At 47.6% G+C, this 25,355-nt stretch overlaps 1 protein-coding gene across 3 annotated transcripts; it reads right to left on the bottom strand.

Annotated features, from left to right (window-relative positions):
* Nucleotides 1-683: 683 nt before the first annotated feature.
* APBB3 (amyloid beta precursor protein binding family B member 3) lies at nucleotides 684-24,319 on the bottom strand. Of its 3 annotated transcripts, XM_028738237.2 has the most exons (12): nucleotides 22,841-23,170; nucleotides 16,132-16,310; nucleotides 14,867-14,943; nucleotides 14,273-14,333; nucleotides 11,924-12,070; nucleotides 11,091-11,218; nucleotides 10,543-10,657; nucleotides 9,902-9,989; nucleotides 9,500-9,583; nucleotides 9,147-9,262; nucleotides 2,965-3,153; nucleotides 684-2,419 (listed from the first exon to the last, which is right to left on the bottom strand). In XM_028738237.2, the coding sequence occupies exons 1-12, from the start codon at nucleotides 22,887-22,889 to the stop codon at nucleotides 2,186-2,188; spliced, it is 1,467 nt and encodes a 488-aa protein (XP_028594070.2). In that variant the 5' UTR covers nucleotides 22,890-23,170; the 3' UTR covers nucleotides 684-2,185. The 3 variants fall into 3 exon arrangements, 2 of the variants coding, with proteins under 2 accessions (XP_028594070.2, XP_077789646.1); XM_077933520.1 differs by lacking the exon at nucleotides 14,273-14,333 and having other exon boundaries at nucleotides 22,841-22,948; XR_013394068.1 differs by lacking the exons at nucleotides 684-2,419; nucleotides 10,543-10,657 and having other exon boundaries at nucleotides 3,017-3,153; nucleotides 22,841-24,319.
* Between the last annotated feature and the right edge of the window lie 1,036 nt (nucleotides 24,320-25,355).

The raw sequence follows: 25,355 nt of genomic DNA, 5'->3' as shown, positions 1-25,355 counted from the left end.
ACCCGGGGGTGCTTTCGAACTGCTAGGTTGGCAGGCGCTGGGACCGAACGACGGGAGCGCACCCCGCCACAGGGATTCGAACTGCCGACCATGCGATCGGCAAGTCCTAGGCGCTGAGGTTTTACCCACAGCGCCACCCGCGTCCACTGTTTTAGTTGTTTTAGTTGGGCCTTAATCCCTTTCATAGACGTTTCCTCTGTATGGAGGCATTTATCTTTGGGCTTTAATAGGCCTTTGGTAGTTTTTCTCCTAAAGGTCTATTCTCTGCAGATATCCCTACTCTTTGGACCAAGGCACATTAGAAAATGAGCAGCTATACAGATGGCAGACCACTCACCTCACACTGTTCCTGCTAATATCCATTCACTCCTTCCATTTACTCCACTTCTCTGCTGCCATTCATGGTAGGTAACAAACCACAGGAGGCAGGAGCTGTTCAATCTAGGCTTACTTGCTGCCTATCCCCCTTTCTGCCTACTTATATCATAGAAAAGGACTCAGCTCCTCATTCAGAACTTGGCATTTTCCACTTCCAATTTAGCCTTGAAGTGAGCATGGCCATAGAGTTGGCATTGGACAGTGACACCAAAGGGAAGTAATTCATTTCGCACCGATATCAGCAGCTCATTCTAGCACCAATAAAATTACGTGGAAACAGAGACCAAAGATAAAACAACTCTAGATTTCTTCCATATTAGTAGTTTATTTGCACAAATGATCAGATATAAAGTATCACTGAGGTAGACTTGAGTCTATCTTAATCTGGGGCTAATTATAAATAAGATAAAGTTGATGGGTTACCTTATCTCCCAAACAGAAAAGAAAGGAACTTGTTTGGAGATTTACCCTTTCATCGCACCAGCCTCACTCCCCATTTCTGGACACAGATCAAATGAGACTCAGCAGTCACTTTTGCCAATGTTGGTGCAATAAGCTCTCAATATTTATAGGCTTTCTCTTTTTAAAAAAAAAAAGGGGGGGAGAATCAACAGGCAGCTTTATATTCTCCTTACCTGCATCTTACAAGTGTGAATCACTTTTGTCTGTCAGAGTTGCTAGCCAGCATTGGGTCCTACAGTGATGGCCTGGTCAATTCATTGTTCCCAATCCAAGTGCCTGACTAGGCATGCTGGTGTTATTAGGACCGTAATGAGTGCTGATGACTCTCTCACTCACATACCAGACATTTTGCTAGTGAGCACTGGAGCTAAGTGCACCCTTTGATTATTCTAGGCTTCATTATGGTCACTGGCTTGTTTCAAAAGAATAGTTGCTACAGCACGTACAGAAGTTAAAGGATTAGCCCAGACGTTGCCAAAGAAACACAGGCCTGTTGCAGGCTATACTGTGAAGAGATAATAGTGTGGTGGCATCGATGGAACAGTGTATGGGAAGTAGCCAACATGGCACTGTGTGAAGAACATCCAATTGCACAATAAAACGTGGACCCCCCGTCCTCCCCCTGTGTTGGACTGTTATGGAGCAGATTTAGGGAGGGAGGGGGGTTGAGAGAGTCCTTATATCTCAGTATGCCGATTCAAAAAGAAGAGACTATTTGTCACTTTTCAAGGGAAATGTCTATCTGTACTGACATCTGATAAATCCAGAGGCTCACAAGCATCTATTTGCTGCCGCAAATTAACACGAGTGGCTGTTCCATGGCCTGCCTAGGGTTGCAGTCAGGTTTCGTATGCCAAGCATTCATGCTGCAAGCTGGGGAAGGAAGAGTGGTGATACTCACAGCTTTTACTGCAAAAAACCAAGTGGAGCTACTGCTTCAAGCTGGCATGCCTGCTCTGCCCTGTTCCATAACCCACCTGGGCAAGCAGGAGCAGCGTTTTAAGCCTGTGTGGTGCATTAGATGCTGCCTACTCCACATGCCAGGGAACATTATCGGAACATTCAGGTGCAGCTTTGTTTATTCTTCCCCCTGAAAGCAACATTGCCTCCTTCTCATAGCATCTACATGGCAAAGGACTAGCAAAACTATGCATAACATGTCTAGAATCAGCCACAGACCTCTCTCAGGGGCCAGATTTCCTTGGATCTGTTGGCTCTTAGATTCAATGAAAGAGTCAACAGGCAAAAGTACGCTATTTACATTCTGAACCTGGATATCAAAGGAAGGCCACTGTTAAGTATCACGAGGGGCCCACCATCCCTGTCTCACACCATATATTTTGGGCTAAGGGGTGTGTAGTATGGAATGTTTTTGGCGAAATGCTTCGAAGAATGAGAATAAACCCCTCTTGCGTGTAGTGGCCGCGTTGCCATTTTTCTGCAGGGAGTGCCCTGTGACAGGGAAGGAACAGACTGGCGAGTCCACTGACACTGTCCTTTTCATCTTCAGGATGGAGCGTGAGCCACTCTTTGGTCTCATTCGCGATGTAGAAGCCACTAAGCACTTTTGATACTGGACCTACCAAAAAAGCAATAAGCAAATCATGGTGGATTTACAAAGGGCAGAGCTTACCAAAACCTGGTGGTTGCTGAATCTAGTTATTTCCTGACATAAATTCTTTCAGTCTATGATATAGGCTTATAAAGCTCAGAGCAGCACATTTATAAGTGCGGGGGGGGGGGGGGGGGAGAGAGAGCTCCAACAGCATCATCAATGCTTGCTTACAATGCACATATGAGACCCTTTGATGCAGGATCCCAGCTTCAGATGCTTTGAAGCTGCTGAGGGCAGAGATCAAACACTAGGGTTTCTAACTGAAGGGGTGGAAGTGGGGTGAGATTGGTCCACTCTGAAGCTCAAAGTGGGCAGTGTTGGTTAAGAGGCCTAGCAAAGGGTGCAGCCCCTTTGCAGAAGCTGAACAGTGCGTGGCCAGTGTTTGGAAGGGAACCTTACGTATGGCGCCTGGGATCCTGTGGTGGAAAAAAGGTGGGATGTAAATGTAGTCAATAAATAAATGGGCATGAACTACTGAGCAAGCCCTGCTTAAATGTCTTGGCATTTACCATGCATGCGGCCTGCACCGCTTCTGAGATGGTGCCGGCATCTGGCTCACACCAAAAAGCTGTGCACTGGAAACGTTGTTGGCCCATGTCAGTAATGAGTGCGAAGGTGTGGGCGTCTTTCCCAATCCCAATAAAAGTCACATAGCGGACCTGACATTCCCACAGGCAAGAGCCGTCCTCGTCCTCAGCCTCAAGAAAGAACACAAAAAAGATTAGACTTAAGGATGCATCAAGCCCACCATTCTTCCTGCATTTCAGTTTTATCCTAGGTACTAATATTTATATGTCCTAGGCCAAATATTGAACCTGTGTACACATTCTAATAAACCTGATGCAGTGGCCTTGATATACAAATTTAATACATAATCATAGCATAGGCTTCCAACATTGTAAAGCATGCTAAATGAAAACAATAAGAAAAAAGGTGGATTTCAGTGTTATACTGCAGCTTGCCTGATGGAATGATCTCCCCTCTCCTCCCCCCACCCATGCACTGTTCTTGGAGTTCTTCTGACCCCTCAGAGCCAGTTGTGGGGGTGGGGTGGGGAGAGGAAATCCCTGTTGCACAAGCGGAAGTCCTTGAGCAGGGCTCTTGATTATCTTTCTGTAATCCTTACAGCAGTGAGATCCAGAGGGAACCACAAACTGTGGTTGGCTTTAGTAACCAGCCTAAAATATGTGGTCACTAAGATTCTGTCCCTCTCCTTCAGCCCAGCCCTTACGTTGTATTCATTGGGGCTTCCTCCTCCATAAATGTACATAGGATTGCAGCGTTAAGCCAGAGGGAAAGCAAAGCCAGGCAGTGTGTTGCAGAGGAATTTTTGTGGCGAAATTGGTATTTTGGGACCCCAGCTAATTGATTTATTGGTCCTCAATTAGCGATTTATGGCAGCCCGGTCCTGCGCGCTTCCCTCAGCTGCGCCATTCAGCTCCGTCGTCCGGTAGCTCCAGTCACACCTTAGCAGAGATAAACACAGCGGTGATGAAACTGTCACGTCCTTTGACAAACACACACAGAGTCCAGGTTTGTCCTTTTCAGCTCTTTATTCCGACATTCCCCCAGGAATCTCCTGGGCTCCTTTCCGCCATTACCGGCTACGTCTTTCTCCCTCAACGACCAGAGGGGAAGAGGAAACTCCTCCCAAACTCCTCCCAGCTTCTAGAAGCTGACGTCAGAATTGAGGCATCCTGGGAACTTCTTAACCTGTTAAGTTCCAAACCTGACACCCCCTCTATGCCTCACATTCTGGCAAGACCCTTTTGAGTTCAACACCTTCCCCTTTGCCTTGTGCCCCTTCCCGGCATCTTTCCCAGGCACCTGTTGAACCCCTTCAACACTCCCAGAATCACACTGTGCGACACTTTTCCACGCACCTGTGATCTGATACCCTACTGACCCTTTAGAGCCAGCAGCTGTGTCTTCTCCGTCAGACTCTTCCCCCTCTGACTTGACACCCTGTTTGTGAGCTTTCTCCATTACCGGAGATGAAGCCTCACACCTGGACACTCCTTTCACAACCCTTGGAGATGCCCAAACCTGCCCTGAACCCTGACCCTGGACTTGGTCCCCATCACCGGGTTTTGAACCCTGATTCTGGACCTGATCCCCGTCACCGGGCTCAGCCACAGCCCCCCTTCTCCCTTGAGAAGACTTTGCACCCGTCACCTGGTGACGTATTTCCTTTTCCTTGAAAAACTCCTCCAGAGCAGACCCAGTAAACTGTGACCCTCGGTCGCTCTTGAACCCTTGCACCTTGGTGGAAAACTTTAGTTCCACCTCCGCAACCCAATCCTTGATCAGTTGCGCCGCCTCCCCCTGTGATTTGAGAGAGAGACACCAGCCAACCTGGCTGTGGCCATCTGTCAGCGACAGTACATACCTGGCCCCACCCAGACTCTCACACCCCATGGGTCATGACAGATCTGTGTGAACAAGCTCAAAAGCTTCCTTGGCTACCCTCCCAAACCCGGGAAAACCAAGTACCTTTGCACCTTTGCATGCCCTGCACCCTAGGGACCTCCCACATTTCCAGAGTTTGTACCCTTTTGTGCACCTGTGCAACTTTTGCACATGACTAGGAACCTTAGCACACTGCACCTGTGCTTTTTTCAGCATTCCCACCACCCTCCAGAGGTGTCTCCAGAACAAAGAAATTGTCCTTGCTCTTCGTGTTGACCCGTTGTCGCCCCCCTCTGAAAATGGAACAGGTATCATTTTCAAAGCACATTTTTGAACCCCTGCGTCATTAGAGCAGATACAGATAACCGACAACTATTCAGTCCCGGCACAACGTAGACCCCTTGCTCCTCCAGTAAAGGAGAGAGAAAAACACGTTAGCCACACCACAGACTGATTTTTTGTGCTCTGTCTGTGAACATAACAGTCAATCCTGTTGAAAACAGCCCTGCAGTTCCGCAGTTTGCCTATCAGGTGCTGCCTGATAGCAGAAACCAAAACACCCAGCGTGTCACCGTGTCCTGGCTGGAGTGTTCTGCACAGCTGCCATAGAAGCAGTGATGAGAAAAACAACCCTCCCCAGCGTCTGAGACACGTCCTTCCCTTGCGTTCCCACGCTGGCCTCCTCTCCCAGACTGACTCCCTGTGAGAACTCAGCTGGTTGACCTTGGGACCTTCCTGCCCAGCTGTCTCCGCTCTCCATGGGCAGCAGCGTCGCAAGCGTCCCGTTGCATTACACGTGTAGCAATGACGAACTCCAGTGGAAAATCACTGCCTTGGGCTCCTCCCGCTGGCCTCCTTCTCCTTCTTCCGGAAAAGCACTCCTTGCCAGCTTTGCCCCCTCTGAACCGCCACTTCATTCCAGCAGGCTCTTAAACTTGCCTTTGGAAACCTTCGCCCCCCCGACCTGCTCAGCAGCACTCCTTGTGGCTAAAGCATCAGGGACAGGGGCTCCAGCCTTTTTAGGCTTTTGTATTCCTTCTCCAGGCTCTGGCCTCCTGCTGAAGCTTCACAGCAAATGCAGCACAATCCCAGATAGCCCTTTCGCCCCCCCTCTGGGGCCCACAGCCCTTCCCAGCTGTGCACCGGCTCTCACGAAGGTGGTCAGCGCCATCTTGCCTTCTGCTCTGAAGCAGCCATCTCCCAGCACTTGCTGTCCGCCTCCAGCCTCACAAATTCCCTGGAGCACTAGGCAAACGGCCTCTGGCTTCCTGGCACCCAGAACAGTAGACCTCAGGTCAGCAGCCAGGTTGCCCAACTTCTTAAAGTGAGCATGGAATGTCCTCCAAGACCTGGCAGCCTGCCATCCTCTTCCGTTCTCCCAAGGGGCCCCAAGCTGTACTTACGGACCAGTTTCAGCTCCTCTGGCTCTCCCTTCCGTGGAGAAACGTTTCCTCGGCACAGGCAAACACTTTGCGTCTTTCAGCCAGCTGCTTTTAAACTCCGCAGCTCTCCTTGCCTTTTAACACCAGGCAAAAAAAACTCCTCGACATCAGGCGAGACTCACTGAAAGCAGCCTCCGACCTCCGGCCAGCTTCAAACGCATTCCGGCACTTCTTGAGTGACAGTTTTACAAGCGGTAATTACCCATAACCTGTGGCGAAATTGGTATTTTGGGACCCCAGCTAATTGATTTATTGGTCCTCAATTAGCGATTTATGGCAGCCCGGTCCTGCGCGCTTCCCTCAGCTGCGCCATTCAGCTCCGTCGTCCGGTAGCTCCAGTCACACCTTAGCAGAGATAAACACAGCGGTGATGAAACTGTCACGTCCTTTGACAAACACACACAGAGTCCAGGTTTGTCCTTTTCAGCTCTTTATTCCGACATTCCCCCAGGAATCTCCTGGGCTCCTTTCCGCCATTACCGGCTACGTCTTTCTCCCTCAACGACCAGAGGGGAAGAGGAAACTCCTCCCAAACTCCTCCCAGCTTCTAGAAGCTGACGTCAGAATTGAGGCATCCTGGGAACTTCTTAACCTGTTAAGTTCCAAACCTGACAATTTTGAGCACCATCTCTAGCCTTCCTTTGGAACTGGAAAGAAGGGAGGGGGGTCTTCCCCATAGTTGTGCAGCACCCCAGAGGCTCAGTGCAGCTCCAGGGGAAAATCCCAACCACTTTCACAATTTTACTAAAATAAAATGGTACGTGCCAGGTGCTCAACCATTTGGCAGAAATTAGCAAAAGAAGGGGGGATCTCGTAAGGTATTAGGAAACAGTGGGGAAATGCTGCTGCCCAGCGTGTATCACAGGCAACTCTTTAGTCATTTCTTTCACCAGATAATATCATTTTTGCTGTCTTCTGTACCAATTCAGTCCATCCAAAGAAAGGTCTTAACTTAAATAAATACGGGCTGCAGCAGTTTTCTACAACAGACTTTTCTGTCCCCCTGATGTTACCCTCCACTGCTTCCTTTCTTAATTCCTCCTTCACCCTTTGGCACTCTTGGTGGTGGGCAGTAGAAGGTTGATTTTTTAAAAAAAGACACGTGAAGGGGTGTGCAGAGTGAAGAATACTCAAGTGAACCAAGGAAGCTGTCAGTCAGTGTACATGCAGGATCTCAATGGAGACCCCAGCAATGCCTCCTAATGATTTGTGACTACCGCTAAAATGTATACCTTAAGTGGCAGCATTATTCTGGTATTCTGCTTTGAGATTGTGCCTAACAATTAGAACTGCCACCAGCACATAATTCTTATAGACAGTTTGTTTTATTTTGTGAGAGCCTATGAACAGAATGTATCGGTATTTTCTCTGACTGCACCAATGTTTATTCAAACAAATTTATTGTAGTTCTGCCTTCAGTTTCAGAAATATGTATTTCTGACTAAAACGGGTTTGTGCAGGCAGCAAATTTTTAAAAAAAGATCAATAAAAGGAAAGATGTTTTGTAACTGTCTCAGCCTCATTCCACAGAAACTTGTGATTAGTTCTCATTGAAATCAATAGAACAAACCAGCTACAAGTCACTTTCTCTGGACTTGATTCAGAGTGTTATTGTGTTTGCCATCTGTTCTCTGAAAACTGAAATCACTGGGAACAAAAAGGCTAATGAGGGGTTTGCATGCCCACTAGTGAACTATTTTCCAAATTTGTATTTAATAAATTAAATCAAACTATGCACATAATCCAGTCCCATTGAATTCAGTGAAAAAGATCAATGAAACTGTTCAACTCTTTGATTGAAATCAATTGGACTTGTATGATCCAGCCAAAACGAAGCACTTTAAGGTTCCATTGATTTTGGTGGGAGAATTAAGCAGTGGCATCAATCTCTTTCACTGAAATAAATGGGATCTGAAAGTGCTTAGCTTTGTCTAGATCACATGATTGCCATGGAAAATGGCTAGGTAAAGGTAAAGGTACCTCTGCCCGAAGGCCAGTCGTATCCGACTCTAGGGTTGTGCGCTCATCTCACTCTAGAGGCCGGGAGCTGGCGCCGTCCGAGGACACTTCCGGGTCACGTGGCCAGCGTGACAAGCTGCACCTGGCGAGCCAGCGCAGCACACGGAAACGCCATTTACCTTCCCGCTATAAAGCGGTACCTATTTATCTACTTGCACTTAAGGGTGCTTTCGAACTGCTAGGTGGGCAGGAGCTGGGACCGAACGACGGGAGCTCACCCCACCGCGGGGATTCGAATCGCCGACCATACGATCGGCAAGTCCTAGGCATTGCGGTTTTACCCACAGCGCCACCCGCGTCCCTGGAAAATGGCTAGCATACAGTAAAATACTGAGGCTGCACTCATAACACAATGTTTGCTGTGCTGCCCTCCCTGCATTGGAGGAGAAACATCTGCAGGAGGAAGCCTGTGCTGCTCATGGAGGATCCCTACACCATCAAGCTGGTGATTATCAAATGCTTCCAGGACAGAGCAAGACAGAGTTTGGGGTCACACACATAACATAGATTGTGTAGCCTTGAACATCTGGAGAGAGCTCATAGATGAACTAGGGCATTGGAAATTAGGTATAAAATCATTCGATTTCTACTTGGCATATGTAGAGCTAAGATGTCCTGACTACATGTAGCAAACCCCTGATTATGGCATTCAGCGACTGGCTTTACACTAAAGTCCAACGGTCCTCTTGTCTTTCTGGTCTAGCTCCTTTTCCAGTCGCTCAGCCTCTGGGGCAGGCAGGATGCCAGATAGGATGGCTACTGTCAGTCACTTGGTAAGAGGAGAAAGCTGCCAGGGTGGCCAGTATCACAAGGAGCCTTACCTCAGCTTGGTCTGCTTGCATCACTGAGTCTGAAACACTGACAACAGATGGAGTCCACTGGTCACGGCCACGGCTGCCCACCAGGTCTTCGATGGCAGTATTTAGCACATCCATCCCTGAAGTGGTGAGGCAAGAAATAAATGGGTGATCCAAGGGAAAGTGAGAATGCTCATCAGCCAGAGAACAGGGTTCTCTCAAGACTTCCACCATAACTGGGGCACAGAGAAGGGCCCCTTCTTCAGATTTTAGGGGTTGACAGACTTGGTAAGGGAGGAGGTGCCCCATAAGCAATAACTTCACCCACTGAACACACCAGAGATAGGTAGCAGAATTCAAAGAGCACAGCTACTTACCCATGGCCTTGGACACTGGTGAGGTGCCAATGTACAAAGCTTCATATTTCCGGACAGACTCTCCCAAGGCATCCAGAATGTCAACTGCCCAAAGCAAAAGGAGGAATTCAACGTCACACTGAAACAAATGCTTCATCAGCACAAACATTTCTGTTTGCCTGATGGAACAACCTCTCTCTTCCCAGACACAGTTCTGAGGGTTCTCTCAACCTTCTCCCAGCCAGCTGGGGTGGGTGGGTAGTCCTATTAGCCAAATCCAGCACTTTATTTCAAGGAAGAAGCAGGGGTGCTTCTTTAGACCAAGGATGGGAATAATTACTTCAATGCTGTCAGAGCACGGAACTGATAAAGTGCTGACAGGTGCCCCAGAAAGGGACTCATGGGATTTGTAACGTTTGTTACCTTGTAGAGAGACGTCATCTGGAGTGACAGGTTCAAAGGTAACAGATCGGCTGAGGCTGCTACTTGCCACGGCTCGCTCAGCCATGATCTGTAATACAGAGAAAGGTCATGAAAAGTTGGGACCACCTGCTGGAACCTCCCACCTAAGCCTGAATAGTGGTGGTGGCAAAGCTCAGGGAGAAGACCCTCCTAGATGGTAACCCAGGAGAAAGTATAGAAAGAACATTTCCAGTCTTCAGTGACATGGCTAGAAGTTGCAATTCAAGTGGGAATCCCATTTGCTTTATGAATGTTTACTCAGAAGTAGGTACCCTTCTTTCAGTAGGACTTACTGCCAAGTAAGCATGCACAGAATTGCCACTTTCCTTATAGCTGTGCCCCTCCACCAACAAGGACTGCTAGACTCCTAGAAATCTGACAAGATTCATTTAATACAGAGGTCCAATGAATGCATGGTTCAGAGGAATTTCTTCCAGCCCCCAGCCAACCAGGATGAAATTCCACCTGCCACCTCCTTGCAAAATGAGAGCAGCCTGGTGCAGGGGACTGGTGCTGCACTTCAGGGGTTGGGACACTCTTCCTTCCTCGTGTGTGCATGTGTGTATGTAGGGAAAGAACCATGCCAGAATCAGCAGGGATACCTTGGAGCACATTTCATGCAGGGCCTTGGCAATGGCCTTGGCAGGCACATTGCAGTGGAAGACGTGGCACTTCAGCATACACGTGTCCTTGTCACTGGCCACGAAAGCAAAATCCCTGCAAGGAGAGGAGAGCCCAGTAAGCAAGGGCAGGGCTCCAGGCACTGGTCCTTGCTGCAGAAGGAAGAAGGGGCCTTACCTGTCCCTTGGGTCAAGCACAGCATGTAGGGAAAGAGAGAAAAAAACTGGTTAATGCAGAATCCCTCAAGAAGCAACCCTCTTAATGGTCTGTGTACTATCAGCTGTAATAGTTTCTGGCAAGAGGAGCAAAGGTTTCTTTGTAGTGAGCAGAAGGACCTCGTGGCAAGGCGAGGACAGCAAGATGGACACACAGAGAGAGAGAGAGACCACCATTTCCAGATTCTCCCTCCTACGGGGCCTGTGGCTCAGTTTGGTGCAATGCTAAAAGACTGAGGAGTCGTCCTTCATATTAATTTCCAGCAGCAGAAAATGCCCTCTCCTCTCCACCCCCAGAGCAAAGGTTCCCTCACCTGCCATTGTTGCATCCGACACCCCAGACACGGATGTTGATGATGGGTTGGGAGTGGATGAGGCTCTGGTCCAAAGGATCCACTAAACTCATTGTGTCCTTCTTCAGGATCATCACCATGTTTTGGCCCTGTAAAGGGAAGACTAGAGGACTGTGACTGAGATACAATGCAGGGGTATGAAAAAACTTCCACTTGCCTCTTGCAACTAGAGCGATAATGATGTCCCTTTCCTAGGGAAAACAGGGGCTGGCATGTTTATCCACCCAGCAGTGCATAAGAACACCTGTATGTAATGCCATGGACTGAATGGGTGCATTTTTGGCAAATATGTACAAGGAAGAGGAATGGGGACACCCAGCAGCTCATGCCTAGGTCCCTACCAAAGGTGGAAAGGATGCAAAGCAGTGCCTAGACCCAGGAAATCAATTGCTCCATTGAAGGGTGACAACTTGAATAAAATATGGAGGGGGCAGAAAGAGGTGGAGCTAGTTGCTTCAGTGCCCAGAGTGGCACACATGCTGTGCACCTGGGGGCGGAGCTAGCCGCAGGAGCAGGGCAGGCGTCCCAGGGGGCGGGGCAGTGATGTCAACCCCCCCCATGGATGACACCCGGGGCGGACCGCACCTACCACACCCCCTTCCTCTGCCAGTGGGGGCAGGTACACCCCATCTCACATAATTGATCACAAGATATGGTACCAGCACACCATTGGATTGGCAATGCCCGTCCACATCGGAGTTGCCCCCTATGGCTGCATTCAGCACAAGGGCTGCTGGAAGTCTACGTGGGAGAACACATTTGAGTAGATCTCTCCCTGGGCCTCCTGTACTCACCTCGCCCCACCTGTCCGCAGGGTCCCAGTCGTCACACTTGTTCTGGGAGAGCTGCTGGATGCAGTTATTCACGGCAATGCTGCTTTTACCAGGGGCCAAGTCCTCCTCAGGGATTTCTACCCAGCCCAACGAACGCACAACGAAGCACTGGCAAGAGAGGGGCGGAGGGGTCACCATAAGGCGTGTCGCCAGCCTTCCTAGCTCACCATTGGCTATGCAGCCCAGGCCATTGGCAGCTTTTTGTGAACTTTTCAGCTCATGTGAACTGGAGCAGCCCCTCCCTCCCTGACTGTACCTCAAATCTAGCCATCATGAACACTTCTGGAGAGCATCAACTGATACCATCACTGCCAAATTCATTGTGCCCTTCTTTACCACATTGTATGTCACAAAGGAGTCCTCGTGCCTGTCCTTATTCGTAGGATGTCCCACCAGATTAGGGATGGGGAACTTTTTTCAGCCTGAGGGCTGCAATCTTTTGGAGGGGGGCATGGCTCACATGCCAGAGGCAAAAGTGGGTGGAGCAAGAGGGACTGGACTAGATGACCCTTGGGGTCCCTTCCAACTCTACAATTCTATTATTCTAAGAAATGTGGTTTTCACCTTTGCACAATAGATGAGTTCCTACTCACGCCCCTCTCTGCCCTCCACCTAGACAATCAGTAAGCATTATCAGTGTTCAATGACACATCCCAGGCAGGCAGAAACATTCAAGAAGGGTGCAGGGCCAGTGAGGGTCTGGGGGAAGAGGCCTGGAGGGTCACACTCAGCCCCTGGGCCTCTGAGGTTTGCACCCACTCCTTGTGCTGCATGGAGAAAGACTAGAGGTATAGAAAGTGAGGCTTTCCTAGCTTCTTTTCCCTCATCAAATTGTAGCTTGTTAAGGATTCATAGCTCAGACTGGTGTGTCAGTGAACTAGTCTTTAATTGCCTTACTCCAAATCTCTAATTATTTACCCATCTAGGAAAAACACTTCCCCTCATTTCCATACTTCCCAAGTGCCCCAGGACATCCTGTTTCTTTACGGGAGATCATGGTGACCATTTTGGATGCTGCACTCTTGCGCTGTGCTCTTGCCCTGAACAAAAATCACTTTTTTGGGGCCATGCAGCACCCAGGAGCGCATCCCAGAAGACGCGAATCCTGGCTTTGGCTCCAAAAAAGTTGGATGGCACGCCTTCAGGTGAGAGAAGGAAACAGCAAACCAGATCTGTGTAATTGTATGTGAACTCTCAAAATGAAAGAAATCACAGGTGATGCCGCAGGGAGATGCTGTCAAGGATAAACCTACCTAAAAGGGTATGGGTGGGAAAGGCCATTATCTCCTGCCCACATCAGAGACAAGTTCTTCTGCAGATAATATCTGACTGGAAGTGCTAGAAGTTCCGAATCCTGAAAATTTGCTTTTAGAAAGTCCTTCCCTCTCCCCCTTTCTAAAGCGTTCTTTAATTACTATTTTGTTATAAATTGGACTTGCAGCGCTGTGTGATTTAAGAGCTGTTTAATTCTGATTAGGTATTAGGTAACTCTGGATTGAATAACTTATTCTTCAGAGGCAGGGTACTTCATACATGTTTATAGTAATCTGACAACAGGGATGTGTGGCACAGTTAGTCATCTGTCTTCACCAAGCACAGCACACAAGGCAGTTCACAATTAAAATTACAACTTATCCTACTACAGTAAAACAATAGATTCCAAAATACTTGGGCTGTGTTTAAGTTCTGGGGAAGGAGCTTGTAATTTTTAAAAATAATTTTAAGAGAGGTATCATTCAGTTTTTAAAAAAACACATAGGTTACCCAGTTAAAAATAGTTCAGTTACTTGATAAACTATTTTATCAAGGAAAGGGGCCACAGGGTTCAAGGATAGTTGAGGGAACATCACAAAGGACATGGATAAGACCACTCAACATGCCTAGATTACTCATTTATACCATCTAGCCAATCTTTCACATGAATGAAAGGGTAGTTAAAACATATTGAGTGATACTGGGAATGCACTGTAAAATGCCAAGGGAATATTCAAAGCAGTTGCTATGATTTTCAGAGCAGTACCAGAAGGTGACACATGCCAGCTTCTCCAAAATAAGAGAGAGACTCTCAGGTTCCAATGAAGAGTCTGATATATTGTGAACTGCCCTAAGATATATGGGTATAGGGCAGTATACAAATTTAATAAACAAACTAACAAAGCTCACAGAGGGGTAAATTTTCTGCAGCAGCCTCCAAGGAAGGGCCTTACCTATGCTGAATCTGGACCCCTTGCCTCAAAGGAAGGGGCTTCCTCAATCAGCCAGGTTTCTGAGCTATGTACCCCCTGTGTCCCCCACCTCACCTGACTGTACCTTGGAGCCAAGCTCTGGGTTGCCCTGGTGATGCTCCTCCCCATGCCAGCTCACTGATGTCCTGTAACAGGTAGACAAGCATAGCAGTGACATGGAGGTTCTCAGTCATGGCATAACTCTAGCAAGCGTCTGTTCATCCCCAGAGTGGCAGCTGTGGATCTCATCGTTCTCTCAACTCTCCAACACATCATTAAGTTTAATTCACTTACATTAAGTTTAATTCAATGGTATCAGCCTCCATTGGTCCTAACCAAAGGGCTTGTCAGCTCTAACCCTATTGATGTGATTTGCAGGGACTAGGCACCTCCAGCCTGTACTTTGCAATCCCAGTCCTTTCCCATTTTGGTGGAGCCATCTGAGTAGGATGGAGATTGGAGCAGAGGATCAGTATTTCTTTATGACACAAAAGTTAGACCAAAGACTTGTGGGATGGAAACAAACCTGCTTGCTTCTGCATCTGCACAGAGCTGGGTTACCTGTGAGGTCACCAGAAGAGACCATGAACAGGCCCTAGAGCCCTCTTTCACTTTTACTCAGACTCGATGTGCCCTAGTGTTTGGATGAAGTGCCCCTGCCCCCAGGAGACAACCCTACCTTCTGGGCAGCGATGCCATCGGACTTGGGATAGGTCTCTCCCTTGGCAGACGTCTTACTGTTGTAACCTGAAGATCCTGAATGAGGACAGAAAAGAAGGTTGTGAAAGTGAAGAGAATGTGGCACCGTTGTTGTTTTATTAACATTGAGGCTCAGCCAAGCAGCTAAAGTGTGTATGTAGAAATTCAGTCTACGGTTGCAAGCAGTTGAGCCATGAAACATTTGTGATGATTTTTTTATATAAAAAAGAAAGTAAAATCCCGGGAGGAGGGGGAGAGGCAATTGGCCAGCTAAAGCCACTATAGTACTCTGGCGGGATGTATACCTTGATATTAAAAAGCTCTTATCCCCACACTTCTAATGAAGTACTGAGTCCTTTAGCACTATTTAGACAGCACAGGAACATTTCAGAAAGGTGGGGGGGGGGGGGGAAACATGTCATCTGCAAGCCCCAAGCAGCACTACAAGGACTTCTGTTTTGGGCTGGCTGGAGCTGTGAAGAAGAGAACTTCTGAAAGGAGCTGAGGACATATTTTGTTGTACTCTCCATTTGTTTTCTTCTAAAAAAGTAAATTCTATCATGATTTTCAAAACAGATGCATTGAGCCAAGTCCTAATGGAAAGCAGTTTGGTACCCCAATAGACAATGTTACTTTACTGCACGAATAAAAAAAGATCATTATGGCAAATCAATAGATTTTAGCATTGATTACATCTATTTTACCCTAGGCATTCACAGTACCTTACTGGATAGCTTCTGCTGACTAATACAACAGTCCTAAACATACCTGGAAGACCCACTGAAATCAATCCAAGTAAACGAATTTAGGCTTTTTAAGACATTGCATTTTACAGCAGAAGCGCCACGGAAAATGCAGCTGTAATCTCCCTCTCTCCACAGCTGTTCACCCAGTCAAGTGACTCAGTTGACCCCCACCAGTTTATGCCCTCTGGATGTTATCAGTCTTTGGGGTCAGCTTTGAAAGCCAGAAGTCCCTGTTGCCCAGTAAGAACAAGAAGATCATGCAGAAGCATGCAAACCTACAAATGGTGCCAGGTGGGACTGACAGTCCACAGTTACTACTCTGTTAAATTTTACCACACAAGGCTCTGTATATGTGTCACCACAAGACACAGGCGAGTGCATTTATGGGTATATGTAAAGAAAAACAGCAGCCCTAGAGAGAGCAAGGGTTGGGCTGCTGGCATTACTTTTCACATGGGTCCTGTCAATCATACACAAAAAGGCTTTGGAATCCTGATACCGTTTCTGGCAATGCCGCTTCCCCAGTGTGCGCTAAACCAGAGGGGCAAGATGGGTGTTGCCACTGGGTGGTGCCCGTGGGCACATGCCAGTAGTAGGTCCCAGAGGAGTCGTGGATTTTCCTCCATCCTGGGGGAAGATCAAGATCTGCCTCCAGATTCTGGTCGTTCCATAGGTTGTCTAAAGAGAGAAAAGACTTCAGATGAGGAAAAGGGCAAGTGTCATTTCAAAGGATGGTGACAACAGCTTCTACAGAAAGGTAGAAAAGGGATACATCAAAATGCCACTCTCTCTTTATTTTAAGACACATCATTTCTGAATATTCCAGCTGAAAAATCTAATGTGGAATAACAACAGAGGACAGGTGCATGAAGGATATACATTTACATGTTTCCATCTATTCTTACAAACCACAGAATATTTCTGAGCCCCTTGTCCAGTCCTTGCTGGGCAGTCCAGTGGAAAATTTCAGTCAGTATTTACTACTATATTTGCAAGGGTTAAACTTAAAGCCTTCTTCTCCCTAGCTGGTTAATAAAGAGTTAACAAAAGTCAAGGATGTAGTAACATTACACAGTGGGGTGTTCAGCATTGAGCAGAAGACTCAACACTGTAAAGATGTGAAATCAATAGCCACAACCCCCACGGCCATCACACAGATACCAGAAGCAGAGGACATAGTAAAACTATGGAATTTGTTCCCAGAAACAGTGGTGATGGCCACCAACTTGGACAGCTTTTTAAAGGGATCTGACAAATGCATGCAGGATAAAGCTATCAGTGGCTACTAATCATGATAGCTATGCACAATCTTCAGTATCAGAAGCAGTATGCAAAATTTCTGGAAATCCTAAAAAGCACGGTTTTAATGAGGAGATGGAGCCCAGTTTCCCCCACTCTCTACTTTCCTGGAGAATGAATGTACAGGCACCAGAATATGAAACCTGCTGTTTCCCTGCAGGACTTCCAGGAGCAGAGCTATGACCGTAACTGTATCTGCCCCAGCGCACACAGCTAAAAATACCCAAAGGTCAGTGTGCCCCTTCTGCTTTATTATCCTGTTGATTCTCCCAGTATGGAGGGGACAGAAGGTGAATAATCCATCACTTGCCATTCAATTACATACTGCAGGCCCTGCTGTCTCTTGCCTGCCAAGCTGCATTCTATTTAATCAGGTCTCGCCATCCTTTAGAGTGGCTCAACCAGCTGCCAGAAGTAGCAGCACAGAGGTTGACACTTCCCGCCTGCAGAGATCAGAGCAGAGAAGCACCAACCAAACTGCTTTCTGACATTCACACATTTCCTGACTGCCAGTTGTCTCCCAGGAAACAGCACCCAAGAGCCTGACCTGCACCAGCAAAGGCTGCGCTGATGGACAGCCATGACGCACAGACTATCTGAAATTATTCTCCAGAGCAGCCTTCTTCAGGTAGCAAGCCGTTTACACGCAGCATCGCACCTTGCAGGCTGGGCTATTTTCTAACTGCCACACAAAGCTATTTCTGTGCCAAACTTTGTGGCAAGATGCTAGATGTGAGCAGACTGATACGCTGAGGCTGTTGCTATGGGGAATAAGATAAAACAGCCTCCAAGTAGCAGTTGATTTGGGTGCCTCTGGCTGGACTGAATGTGGCTGACTGTTCACACCATTCTGGAAAGGGTAGCCAGAGCAAAATGCAGACATGCCTAGTGACTAATCAGTATGCACAAGCACAGCAAGAACTTAACTGTTAGAGTCAATAGACAAATTCTCCTGACTGCCACTGGATTCATCAAACTGGCTCCCAATTCACTAGTTGAAAATGAAAATAAAAGCTTGTTGACTTCACCTTAATGATGCCCCCATTCAGGCAATTTCCTGAACTTGTGCAGGCTCAAAGTGGGGACAAGAAGGGCTGCACATGAAAGTCCCAGCCACTTGCATTCGGTTGAATGTGCTTAGAGACCTTATCACTGTCAGGATCCCTGTCTTATCAGGGTTTTTCTTCACAATGAGGATTTGAAGCATGTTCCCATGAATGCACTTAGAAGCCCTGTGCAGATATCTAAAAGGAAGCCTGTGTGCCCAGGGGCTGTTAGAATGGGGCTTAAGCATGCTCATCTCTGCCCATACCCACTTTGAGGCTACAAGTGTTCAGGTGAACACACAAACAGGTCTTATGTGTATTCTCACCTGGGGAAGCAGACTTAAATCCAAACCATAGCAAAATTGTTGGTCTTTCAGGATTGTATTTTTTCTATAACAGACTGTGTCTCTAAAAGTTTTTCTGAAAATCCTAGAAATTGATAGTGGATCTGGCAAGTTTTCCTGAAAAAGAATGCTCCAATTTTCCATTTCCTCCAAATAGTGCCCTGCCCTGAAATTCATACTCAGCATAGCTCAGGCAGTGAGCTGACATCTTAATTCAACCAAAGCTGAGTTCTAGTTTTAATCATTTACCTCTGCCATCTGCTCTTGTTTTCAGAAGTACCCACTTTGGAAAAATTGGTGATATCCATATTTTGCAAAGAGAAATGGAGTGTGGGAGGCAAGTTTCTCTGTTCACCAACCTGGAATGGGAGTTAGTCCAACAGCTAATTTTGCTGTAAGACCACCTGCATAAAGGAATGCGGTGGGAATGAAGCCCCAACCCTCCACTGTCCAACTCGGCCTATTTGTATCCATATGCCACAAATGGCACTCCATCCTTTTCCCACTTTCATCATCTAGCATCACAAGTGAGTCAGATTTGGCAAAGAAACTGTCAGCTGCTGACTTCCAAATGCAAGGACATAACAAAGGATTAGCATCTAACCAAGTCCACCACTAACTTGCCCTCTGTAGAGAAGCAGTTGGTCAGTAATGGTGCAATCTGAAGATCAGCAAGAATAAAAAGGAGAGATCACTGAAGAATAATACACGTTTTTCAAGGCAGCATTATTCTTTAAGAAGCAAAACAATAAACAAACATCAGTGAGGTAGCCGTAGGCTTAATTTTCTCTGTTGTGGGGTTTGGGAACTGGAATGGAGAGGCTATTCATACTAAACAGCAAGTTAATAAGAAAGATGATGTAGATTGGCAGGGTAGGGGAGAGATTTACAGGTTCTTTCCCATAGCCCTCTATGTGCATAGGCCTACACACCAGGCTGTGTGTTGACTTGCCCAAAATTACACGAAAGAAATAGTCCCTAATTCTGTGTGCACTCCAACTATTAGGATATGACAGCAACTAGGAACACTCAACACTACCCAGACTTAGAGCTTCTAATAACAGCTTTCATTAAACCACAGCATTCACCGCAAGGCCCCTTCATAATCAAAGTGTGTTGACTGAGTTATGAGATGTGAAAGAGGACAGAACACCTACACCTTGGATAGTTATGCAGAAATGGGACTTGGAGCAGGCATAGCTTGTCACATATGCTGCACCTTCTAAAACTCCCACTTCTACACAACTATTAAAGAACACTGTCTGCTTTTACATCTGGCCACACTAATTGCCAAATGGTCAGTGGGGAAAGGGTTAAACATATCCTCCCTATCACTTCAGCTCTGAGCAAATTCATACTGGAATAGAGTAAGAAGAAAAGAAGTTAGATAATTTGTGCATCTCACCATAGTATTTTGTTTGATAGGCTTTTGTATGGTGGCTTCTTATAAGATCTGTGCTGCTAAGGACCCTTTGTACAGTAGAATTGCCTCTTCTACTGTCCCTTTACTAAAATGGTTGCACAGGGGGGGAAATAACATCTTAACCTTCCTCCTCCCTACCTTGGCAAACCAATAAATTGTTACGCTTGTGCCAAGCTCTGAGAATTTAATCAAGGAAATGCAGCTTTCACAGATGGGATTGATTTGGCTAGAACAGTGATGTCCACAACTCAGCGCAGCCCGTTCCTCCCAATTTTCAGGCCTTGGGGATGGAATATTTGGGATGAGGGATGGTAGTAACTTTCCTTCATTTTTATTTGCAAAGAAATGGAAGCATTTCCCCTCTTGGAAAAAGGCAGCAGATGGGCTCAAAAAAGCTGGGAAATTGTGTGGGAGTGATTTTCTTAGCAAGTACCGTACTTTAGCAAAATCCTGCTCTTTGCAAATCTTACAGGGTTCAGAGCAAAATTTTGGCTTTGAGAGTGAATCTTGAGAATCTCCAAATAACATAGCTCTTCTCAAACAGACCCAGCTACATTTTAAGTGGCAATTGGCAGGTGGTAACCAAGGAGAGGGGGTGGTGCCATGCCTATTAAATGCTCTCGACACAGAGGTACACTGGCACCAAGTTTCTTGTCTTGCCAGCACCAGGCAAATATGCTTGTATTTGCCCAGGTTTGGAATGTCAATATGGCATCTATGGATGCAATGGCAGTTATGAGGACCTCCCCTGGCACATGAAAGACCTATGTGTGCCCCCTCTCTGTGCTCACTACCGCTTTTATTATGAGTACATACAGCTGGAGGAGGTGGTGGGAAGAGCAAAATGCAAAGCTCTGTGTGCTTTTTAAGGCTCAGGCTCACAACAAAATGACCGAGAGGTAAGAAAGAAAGTGGGTATCAGAGAGGAAGGAGAATGATCTGGGTGACTGAGAGAAGGAAAACATTGTAATGAAGGGGAAGGTGAGGCGATAGTAGGATGCCACATGAATCCAGGTGGAAGAAAGACCTGGAGAAAGAGACACAGACAGACAGACAGACAGAATGGAGGGGCAGAGACAGGAGAAACATGCACACATGTACACCCATGTCAGACCAGGGAACACCCATCCTCTTGAAACTTCAGGTTTTTTCACAGGCTTACCAGCAGCACCACATCACAGATCACATCTGTTTCTATTGACTGAACCATAGATCAGAGGCATAGATCCCTATGGGTCCTCATCCTTTTTCAAAAGGGAACTCCTCAAAACCACCATCAAACCATAGTTCACCCCTGTATCCACATATATTTGTTGATTTGTTGGTTTTTTTGTCACCCTCTGCAAAACTCATGAAGATCCATGCCTAGATAAATGTTTTTTGTGATGCTGGCAAGCACTGGATCTGTTATTTTTACTGTGTAGTATACCACAATGAACTTTATCTTGGTGGTTTATTTTAGAGAACACTATGTAAAACTATTGAAATTGAAGCGGATCTGTTGTTTATTTTATCTTAAACTTTCATTGTAAGAAACAAATAAAACATCAAAATAACCATGTTGATATATTAGAGTTCCTGTAGCATAGACTGCACAGGTTTGGTTAGTGATATTGCACCCAAGTGTATGGCTTCCTACCCTTGAAGCATGCAGGCAACTTCGTAACTACATTTCTCCCCTCCCCACCCCCTTTTTGACAAGGAGCCTCCCTCATGGCCCCAGAGCGGCTGGGCCATGACAGCAGCACTGGAAGGCAAGGAGGAGGGAGGGAGGGAGGGAGGGAGGGAGGCAGCCAGCCAGCCAGCCAAGGCTGGTGAGGGCCCAGGTCAGCAAGCTGATGTTTGATGTGGTATAAGGGGTGAGTAGATGATGAGTTAGGCTTTCATGAGTAAGGAGAGGGAGAGGGGTGGCTTTGGTAAGGCATAAAGGGAGAGTATTGGTGGCTTTGGTGAGGGGTAAAGGGAGATAATGAGTGGATTTGGGGTGTGTGTGGGGGTAGGCAGGGTTGGTGAGTGAAACAAGGAAGAACATAAGAAGGCCCTACTAGGTCAGGACAATGGGTTTTCTAGTCCGGCATCATGTTCTCACAGTGGCCAAGTGGATGCCTGTGGTGCAGAACTTGCTAGGGTTCCCTGGAGACTTTCTTGCAGTTCAGAGTGCCTGAAGTAAGAGCTCTCCTGTCAATATGAGAGCAACGGGGAGTGAAATTCAGAAGGTGGTTATCCCTGGACTATTAGATTGAGTTCCTAAGCGTATCTCGTGGGAATGAATTCCACTGAACTTGAAAGGACGTGCTTCCATACAGCTGTATTTAGACTGGGTTGTTGTTGGCCCTGTAGAACCCTCTGACGATGCCAGTCATCGCAGGCTTGCCTTTCTATTCTGCACACTGTAAGAAACTGGTGAAATATGGTACAATTTATCCTCTGCGTGTGTGTTGTACTCCTAATCCTGTGAAGTTGGGGAACTCAAGGGGGATTTCAGAACTCGAGCCGACTTTCCCTAGGGTACAGCGGGCTTCTCCTTTCAGCACTATGGAAAGCTCCCCAATGCAAAGCTAGAGAGCGGGACAACAGGCGGCGCTTAGCCTCTGCCCCACGGCGTCGAGAAAAAGCACTTGCAGACGTCTCCGGCGAAGTGCAAGGGGTCGCCATAACCCTTTCCCCGACAGCAAGTTTCCCCCTCCCTCCTTTTCTCCCCAAGCGACAAACAGCCCGAGTGGTTTGGAGTACATAGCGGGGACCTGGGGAGGGGGCGCGCACCCTTGCTGCTTCAGCCGAGCCACCCAACTCCCCGGGAGCAGAACTTGGCCGAAGAGCCCGAAGTCCCAAGCCGGCCGGTGAGCGGGGCGGGAACACGAGGCAATGCTCCCCGCACGGGGCTGGGGGGGGGGGAGTCCGGGCGCCCCTTCCAAAACAGCCGCGCAGGCGAAGGGAAGAGGCGCGCACCCGCGCGATCACGCCCGCCTCTGTCCTGGAGACGCCCGCCTGGCTCTTCCGCGGCCCCCGCTCTCCGGAGGGGGCTCCGCTTGGGGCTGCGCCCCCAGCACCCCTGGGTGGGCGCCGCGACCATCTTCCCCCACCCCTTGCTCTTACCGTCGCAGTTGACCAGGATGATGGCCAGCATATAGTCCTTGCCGAGCATGGCTTCGCTCGGTCGGGCGGCGAGCAGCCCCGAGCGCGGAGGACGACAGCAGCAGGAGCGCTGTGCCAGAGGCCGGCCCCAGAATGCGGGGCGGGCGGAGCGAAGATCCGGGAGGAGAGAGATGCTGACGAGGGAGGGCGATCCAAAGCCGTGACGCAAGAGGCCCACGGGCTCCAGTGGGACTTGGCCTCCCAAATTGAGCGTGCACAGAATGGCAGCCCAAGGTGGGAGGAAGTGTCTGCTGATCTTACTTCCGAGTAAACAGGCTGGGGGGAAAAAGAGCCTTCCTGGATCAGGCCAAGGACCCACCTCGTCCAACATCCTGCTCTCAGACTGCTGGACCACATGCCCCTGATAAGCCCACCAAAAGGACCAGAGCTTTCCACACCTGCGATTCCCAGCAACTGGTATTCTGAGGCACACTGCCTCAAGCATTGGAGCCAGAACACAGCCACAAACACTCCATAAATTTCTCCAGCCCTCTTTTAACGCAGTCCAAGTGGGTGGCCATTACAGCCTCTTGAGGTAGCTAATTATTTAGCCTGCTCTGAATGTTCCAACATTTAGCTTAATTGGAGAACCCCACTGTTCTAGCATTATGAGAGAAACTCCTTTCGCACTTCCTTTACACCTTGCATAATCTTATACACCTCTTAACACGTTCCCCTTATTACACATAAACGAAACAGCCCAAAATATTGTAACCTGCTCTAACCCCTTGATCATTTTGCTTGCCTTTTCTGCCTCCTTTCCAGCTCCACAATGTCCTCTTTGCAGTGAGGTGGCCAGAAGTGCGCACAGTACTGTATTACAGTACAAGTGTAGTCTCACATCATGTATAATGACACTTTGTATAATGACATTATGATACCGGTAGTCTTATTTTCAATCACTTTCCCAACGACTCCTATCATGGAATTCACCCTTTCAGTTGTCACACACTGGGTCAACATCTTCATCCAGCTACCCACTATGATGCTTCTTCTGTGCCTTGAAACACGTCCACCCTCTGTGGGTTGGGCAACCAAGTCAGAACTTGGGAGGGACACCAGAAGCTGCCTTATAGCAGCTCAGCTCCACATTGTCTACTACACTGACTGGCAGTGGCTCTGGGGTTTTTTGGACATGGGTCTTTTCCAGTCCTGCCTGGAGTTGCTAGTAGTTGAAAGAGATGGAGGGGATTCCAATGGTCTTCTAGTCCAACCCCTTGCAATGCATGGATCTAAAGTATAAATGACAGATGACCATCCAATCCCTGGCTAAAAAAACTCCAAGGAAGGAGAGTCCACCACCTTCCGAGGAAGTCCGTTCCATTTCATGCAACCAAAGTAATGGGCTGTAATCCATCAAAGTGTAAACCTTAATAAATTTGTCCAGACTTTAAGGTGCCACAAAGCGCTTTGTTGCTATTTTTTTGCCCCAAGAGACTAACCCAACTACCCCTCTGGTTGGCTGACACTCATCTGTCTCAGGAGACAATGGAAGTGTGCGCCTTTTGCGGTGTAGTCAAACCTTCGGAAAGTTTGTGTGCTGTGGCTGTAGAGACCGAAACCTGACATGTTTTGTTGCAGTTGGGGCAAATGAAGGTGTCCAGTTGTGGTGATCCTTGGGGATCCTGCCATTTTACATTCTAGGAACATAACCAAGCCAGTGTGGATGTCACTGAGACAGGAGTGCGAACATTCTGGGAATACGGGCTTGGGAGAATACATATTTATCTGTCCTGCCATGTGAATCCCAAAATCTGCCTGACACAGGCTTTGAGGAGTCTCTCCTGGAGGGTGCAAGTTGCCCACATCTCACTTCCATAAAGCAACGTGCTCAAAACACAAGCCTGAAAAACACAAGCCTGGTAGACCTTCCTCTTGGTATCGGTCAATATCATCACATTCTCCCATACTCTTTTGGAGAGGCGAGCCATAGCCATAGTTGCCTTGCCAATATGCTTGAAATTGTATAGCTTAAGTCATGGTCCTGGCTGGTAGCCAGATTCTGCACCCAGATTTGTAGGCACAGGTCATCCTCTAAAATAAAATAGCTTACTAGGGAAATGCTGAAGTCGCCCTTTGGGGCGCCTCAGGGTCAATTTTTTATGGTAGCCCAAATCTCAGTTGTACGGGTGTATGTATATATCTCAATTTTAACTCATGAGCTAATGCCGCAATCTGCTCCGACTGTATATTTTATCTTTATGAACGCTGTTTTTATCGTGTTATGTTACGTGAGCTGGTCTTTGACCGTAATAAATTATCTCACGGTCAATCCTTTAGTCTCTGTGGTGCCACAAGACTGGTCATTTCGTGGTTTGCTTGTATGTCTGTGTGTTATGCTGTGGCAGCAATAGCTCTTCCAGCTACGATGCAACTGCGCTAGGCTGCTACCTGATGTTTAGTTTTCTATTTATTTACTGATTTGTTTATTTTTTCCAACCCCAAGCCCCGCATCCCCCTCAGTCACGGAGGCAGC

Source organism: Podarcis muralis, chromosome 8 (assembly GCF_964188315.1).
Source record: "Podarcis muralis chromosome 8, rPodMur119.hap1.1, whole genome shotgun sequence".
NCBI lineage: Eukaryota > Metazoa > Chordata > Lepidosauria > Squamata > Lacertidae > Podarcis > Podarcis muralis.
The sequence above is the reverse complement of the archived record's forward strand: the minus strand, read 5'-3'. Positions and strand labels throughout refer to the sequence as shown.